Source organism: Typopeltis vanoorti, chromosome 20 (assembly GCF_054136105.1).
Source record: "Typopeltis vanoorti isolate ZY-2024b chromosome 20, IOZ_Tvanoo_1.0, whole genome shotgun sequence".
NCBI lineage: Eukaryota > Metazoa > Arthropoda > Arachnida > Uropygi > Thelyphonidae > Typopeltis > Typopeltis vanoorti.
In genome coordinates, this window is record NC_143568.1 from 62535786 (window position 1) to 62542586 (window position 6801).

General features: G+C 34.8%; 1 protein-coding gene across 1 annotated transcript in view; it reads right to left on the bottom strand.

Annotated features, from left to right (window-relative positions):
* The window catches only part of LOC150095490 (uncharacterized), a 157246-nt gene extending 153535 nt beyond the window's left edge, over positions 1 to 3711 (bottom strand). The window contains exon 1 of the mRNA XM_090410692.1: positions 3588 to 3711. Within this exon, the coding sequence (XP_090266818.1) occupies positions 3588 to 3711 (124 nt within the window). The remainder of the gene's footprint in view (positions 1 to 3587) is intronic.
* Positions 3712 to 6801: the final 3090 nt, after the last annotated feature.

Consider the following 6801-nt stretch of genomic DNA (forward strand, 5'->3'; position numbering starts at 1 on the left):
ATAAATGGCAAGCAATAGAGTGCTTCCCTTCTCCACACTTTTTTTTTTTTTTTTTTAAAGTAATGCTATGTCATTCAATCATTTTATTTATCTAATTTTTTTTTTCCAGAGTTTAGTTTTAGCTTTAATTTTAATCTTCATTTTATTTTGTAACCAGCTGTATGGTGGCACTCCAGCATATGGATCATCTGTCTGAAAGGGATTACCATTCTTTGTTTTAGCTTCTCCTTGTGATTATGATCAGCCTGATTTCTACCAACTACAGGGTGAAGGGCTCTCTCATTGTGGGAGAGTTGGGTCTACTTCTCCTATGATGACCCAGTCCATCTTTGGATAGTGTGTATATATATATATATATATATATATATATATATATATATACACATACACACACACGGATGATGAATAAATGTATGAGGGAAGAAGACAATCACAAACATCCGTGCCTATGTGGGATTTGAACATGCTGCTCTCCTTGAGAGCAGATATGCTAACCACTTGGCCAAGCAGGCTGGAAATGCACTGATGATGGCCCATTAATTTCAGGCCAAAATATTTGCAATAATAAAATTATTTTTTATTCTTGTGAAAATATGCATTACCTCATAATCATTACTGTGTCACAAGTGCACTTAAAAACTTGCTCTTCAAGATTCTATCTACAGGTTCAGAGATTCCAGAAATATACAGAATTGGAACCCTACATTCTATTGAATTATCCTTCAGGGCAGGACCTACCCTGTTGAATGTTACAAGGGTTATAGCTATTTAATTACATTAATAATTTTGATGGCAGGAAACTGTTGTTGTAAGGATAAAGAAGAAAATGCTCTGTTAAGGATTTGACAACCCCAACAATTACCTAATCATTAATTTCGAACAAGGCTTACCGTCTCCACAGAAGCAATTTTCAATATGAACATCTCTTCAAATAAAGTTCTGAAGGACTATTATATTGGCCTAATTGGAATCTAAATGGCTACCTGCTCTCCCAAAAGTTTGAAAGATTCTCATCCCATGTAAATTTTGATATGATCTTTCTAATGTGTGGCACATGCCATTATTGGTTAAATGACTGTTGTATTTGCCTTGTATTTTGCCTCTTTGAATTGCTTATTTGTTCTACACTAATGATGTACTGTTAGTTTCAACAAAAAATATTTGAACTAATTTTATTAAAGTTATTTACTATATCTAATGTATTTTCTCTCTCAAAGCAGATAGTGTTTTCACACTTCAAACAGGCTGTAGGCTCAAATTTCACTGTGGCATGGATGTTTGTGACCCAACAGGAAGCTATCATCCTGTTTATTGGAGACCTGAAGTGACTTTAGAGTTCCATGTTCTTGAGCAGGGTTTCCATATAATCTCACTTGGGACTTGACAAATTATGCAAAATGGGCTGTGTGGGGATGTATGGAAGATGTAACAGTATTTATGGCAAGATTGTGTATACCTATTACATTACATGCTAAGATTAAAATTATGACATTTACTGACAATGTATTGAACACTGAGATAAGCTATAGACTAAACTCACTCACATCACATTACTGTTGTTACCAGTGGCACATCTGGGGGGGGGGGGCAAGGGGTCCTCCCGAAAAAAAAAATTAGAAAATTTTCCAGAAATCTTTTCCTAATTAAAATTCATTTTTTTAAAATTTATGTTGTGTTGTGTCTTCTATTTCTATACTACTTATGAATTAGTGATCATTGCAGATGCTCAGTCATAGGTTGCATGTGATGTGTAGTGTGAATTCTCAAATCGTCTACTCAACTTATCCCCCCCAAGATTAAATCCTGAATGCGCCACTGGTTGTTACACTTGTTAAAAACAAAGACAAAGTTCTAAGTGAAATGAAAAGTGCTACATTAGTTAATAGTATATTTATCAGATAAATGCGATAATCTTATTACTGAAATGGAAAAATCTTAATGGATGTAGACTGATGACCAAACTGGTCTATGTTCTCTTTTTTCGTGTGCAAAAAAATTATTCTAAATTTTTTGTTTCTTTGTAATTGATATAAATTAATGCTTTATTTTCATCATTCATGTACAAACATATGACATGTTTAAAAATGATATTAAATCATTACATGCATCTAAAAGTGAAACAAAATGGGGTAGGGGAATGGTTTGCTATGTGATGTGGTCTGGAACCTAACATGTTACAAATTAGGTTACAAATTTATGGCCTCTCAGATGCTAAGCTAAAAAAAAAAAAAGTTATTTTTCTTGTAGACAGAGATACAGATAATTAACTGTAGATAAGCAATTTGAAGAATAGTCACCACAACTGAAAGAGATATATGGATTCATTTCAAAATGTTAGGTCACAATTATGAGCAGGAAGGTTTTTTTTTTTTTTCTTCCCATTCTCATTTAGATGTTTCCTTGAAAATGCTAATAAATTGAGTGAAGAACAGAGCAAAAGATTTCCTTGGGATATAAAATAAACTGAAGGAAGATACCAGAGATGGAAAATTATTATTATGTATGTTCCTCCAGAGAGTTCCACGATTTATCAAGGGAAGGCTGTTTTAGTCCCTCATACTTGAATACCTACCACATCTCTCCATGAAAACATTCACTGAAGATGCACTCACAACATGTCTAATGGTAACCTATTCCACACGCTAATGATACATCATGAAAAAAGCTGGACCTCACATGATTCCTAGTCCCTTGGCCATTTTTTAGGGATTGAGTTCTTCCAGCACTAGCATAAAAAGCAAAATCTCACTTTTATCTATACTGTAATCCTCCCCCCTTTACTAACTGAAAGAGATATATGAATTCATTCACTTTATATTCATATTAAATTACTAATGCAAGTTACATGTGTGTGTGCGTGTGTAGTCATTTAATCACTGTTTCTGTACCAACCACACTCTCAAACAGTACATTCTACTTGCCAATCACACTCAAGCATCCCTACAAGTTGGGTAAGGAGGACCACTTATCTCTCTTTTCTATGAAAATCTCTAACACAAGAATCTCATAAAAATCTCTCACCAACTTGTCTCAATTATAACAACCTTCTTCTCCTGTCCACTAAGTTCTGTAATTAGTATTCCTAATAACTGCCCTCATATCCAATATTCTAGATATCTAAACACCACATTAATCACATTTATTTGATCCCAAATATTCTCATTCGCGAAAACCATGTGTCTAAATCAAACACATGATACATCCAGTATTGTTAATGTGTGTGTGTGTGTGTATATATATATATATATATATATATATATATATAGATATATAGGATATTACAGTAATATGCTGTTACTGTAGTATCCTAGAATGCAATATACGAATTTATTACCAGAAGAAAAACCTATAGCGCAATGAAAAGAAGACAAACATCTGTATGCGTTTTCCTCTCTCTCTCTCTCTCTCTCTCTCTCTATATATATATATATATATAATGGAACTATGAATTAAACAGCAGCACGTCATCACTGTGCTATCAGAAGCTACCAAGTAACAACTGAGGTCAGAAGGAGACGTACGTCAGGTATTACTCTAACAAACACACAGTTTCAGTAATTAAACGAATTATATGTTTAAATTCTCACCAAATAACTTTACTGTCATAGAATGCACGACAAAGGAATATTCCAATGAGTTTCCCAATTTGGGTCCATAAAATAACTGTACAACAACAATCCATCTTCCAGCTCCTCCATTCTTCGGACACATCGAAAACTGCAACCGTATGCAGCCTTGAGTAGTCCTCGTATATCTTTTCTATTTAAATTAAGCACAGCATTCAAATGAAATATTCACGTAACCTACAGAGATTAACCTGCGACTTATATCACACCAATCTGTCACACTATCGTATGTATACTCCGGAAATTTGGCAGTCTCACTTGTTTCTCACACGAGATGTCGCCTCATGAATCAGTGCTGCAAACACAGTTTTCATCCGTCACTTTACAGAATGCTACATTCGAGGGGGGGGGGGATAAAAAAGTGATCCATTAAGATGAAAAGTCAGACAGCTGTGATCCATATCAAATTGTTCCATCCGGTATCGTTTCTAATCATTTGGGTATTGTATTTGTGAACCTACCTCTTCTTAATTTTGTTCGTCCGTGTTTCTTCTGGTAATAAAAACTCTTATTTGCACCATAAATTCACTTGGAATTGGCAGAATGCTGCTGCTACTACTACTACTAATAATAATAATACTAATCCGCTAACGCCTTTTATTCCCCCATATGGAATGGGCGAGGTCGTTTTAGCCCAATCTAAGTTTGGAGACTGAAGGGCAGTCAGGCTCTACCGTAGTCAATCAAACATAGCTAGCCCAAGATTATCATATACGAGTGTATTCTATTGCTGATTTTGTCGAGTTTAAGTTTAAGAAACCTCTACTTCCGGAAGGAGGGGAAAAGCCGTTTGTTCGTGCAATAGTTTGAACTGGCCAGAAAAAGATTCTTTAGTCGGCAACGAGAATCAACTTGGGATGTCTTCGGGGCTATGGAAAGTTTTTTACCTTTGGTATAATATATGTTAAAGATACCAAGCTATTTTAAACCTGGTTTAACTCCATTTCCCAAGTAAGTAAACAGACAAACAAGTCAAGTTTGCGCCTGCACGTATTGCAAGTCTAGCTGACCCTCAAAGTAGTGCAAGTCAAGGCAACTCATGGTAAAGGTAGAATAAGGTCGAAACCGGTCTGGATAGTGGCCCCTTGCCTTTAATACATAGCATCATACATCTCCTCAAGGAGATGGGTTGTGCATTAAGGGTAAATATTAAGAATAGTGATCAGAGCTTATTCTACCTTTACCATGAGTTGCCTTGACTTGCACTACTTTGAGCGTCAGCTAGACTTGCAATACGTGCAGGCGCAAACTTGACTTGTTTGTCTGTTTGCTTACTTGGGAAATCGAGTAAAACCAGGTTTAAAATAGCTTGATATCTTTAACATTTATTATACCCAAGGTAAAATACTTTCTACATATGCCTTTAATACAAAACAGCATACATCCCCTTCTTGGAGATGTGTTTTGGCATTAAGGGTAAATATTAAGATTAGTGATCGGAGCTTGTCCCACCTTTGCCACGAGTTGCCCTGATCCTGCACTACCTGTGGGATCAGTTAGACTTGCATCAATTGCAGGCGCAAACTTGACTTTTAGTCTGTTTGCTTACTTGGGAAATGGAGTAAAACCAGGTTTAAAATTGCTTGGTATCTATAACATATTTATACCCAAGGTAAAAATACTTTCTACATATATATATATATATATATATTAAAAAAACAAAAACCATTATATACAAAAACCATTATATATATATATAAATGAAAAATAAATAACTATTCGTTACAACTATTTAATTTTGCAAAATTACTTCTTGTGGTCATTAATTGTGGGAGTATGAGGTATTTTCATGTATCCTATTTAATTCTACAGTAATACAAACCATCATGATTTACATGCGAGTTCATTTCTGAACTCATAATGTTTTAGATTATTTATTTTAGATTATTATTTAAATCAAGGTATATGCGATATACATTGATTTTTTTGCCATTCTTATTTCTAATTATATAAGATTAGCTGCACAACAATATTTGCATCCTAGTTGCATTCAGTTTGTACACTTATTCCATTTGTTTTACTATGATTAATAATATAAATTGTTTACTATTTTAGTATATATCAGTGGCGGCCGGTGAAAATTTTAAGTGGGGATGCTGCATATACAAAATAAAAAAATAAAAATAAAAATAAAATTCTTTTTTTCCTAATCAGTAATCAATTTATTAATAAATAAATTTACATATTAAAAAATTGCTTTATTAAAAATATTTCACCCTCACCACGAACAAACACCAATAATAAAAGTTTCGTATCTCACAAAAATAGCGCCGAAGCATACACACTGCCCAAACAGGCAGTGTCGGAATGGCTTGTAAGGTCACAAGCGCAAACGAATATCGGCAAGATGGCTGCATTGACTCAAACGCGATAATTCTGACACTGCGTTAGATCGCAGTGTATTTGTTTCGTGTAACGATAATTAAAAAATATAATTCTTTTCATATTTTCAACAGTGACACTCGTCATAATTCAGCCTTGTATCTATAATAAATAAATAATTATATGTTATTTTAACAAAATAAAATAAGATTTGCAAAAAATAGTTCACGCTGACCACGAACACGCACCAATAATAAAAGTTTCGTATCTCACAGAAATAACGCGCGCCAGCATACGATACACTGCTCACACTAGCAGTGTCGGAATGACTTGTAATGTGCAATCACAAGCGCAAACGAATATCGGCGAGTCTGACTGCGATTGGTTGAACGTGATAATTGGTCGATTGGTAGAGCCTCTGCTACTAATGGCTCAGTTAAGTAAGTTTGAGCGCGGTGAGTAGTTGGAAGGGTACTTCGATCTGGCTATAGATAACACGTGGTTTATGAAGAGAGTTGGGCATCTGCTAACCTATAAGAGCGGAGATAGAAAGAGTCAGATTGACTATATTATGTGCCGTAGGAAACATCTGAAGGAGGAGAAACTGTAAAGTGATTAATGAAGAAAGTGTAGTGGCACAGCACAGTTGGTTGTGGTAGACTGTGATATAAAAGGGGAAAAGAAGAATAGACGGAAGTGGCGGATGCAGAGGAGAATAAAGTGGTGGAAATTGGAAGAGGAAGGCCCAAGGAATAAGTTTAAAGAAAAGGTATTGAAAGAAATGAATTACCAGAGGATGTGGAAGAATGGTGGGACGTTATTAGTCGGAATATTAGAAAAATTGGAGAAGATG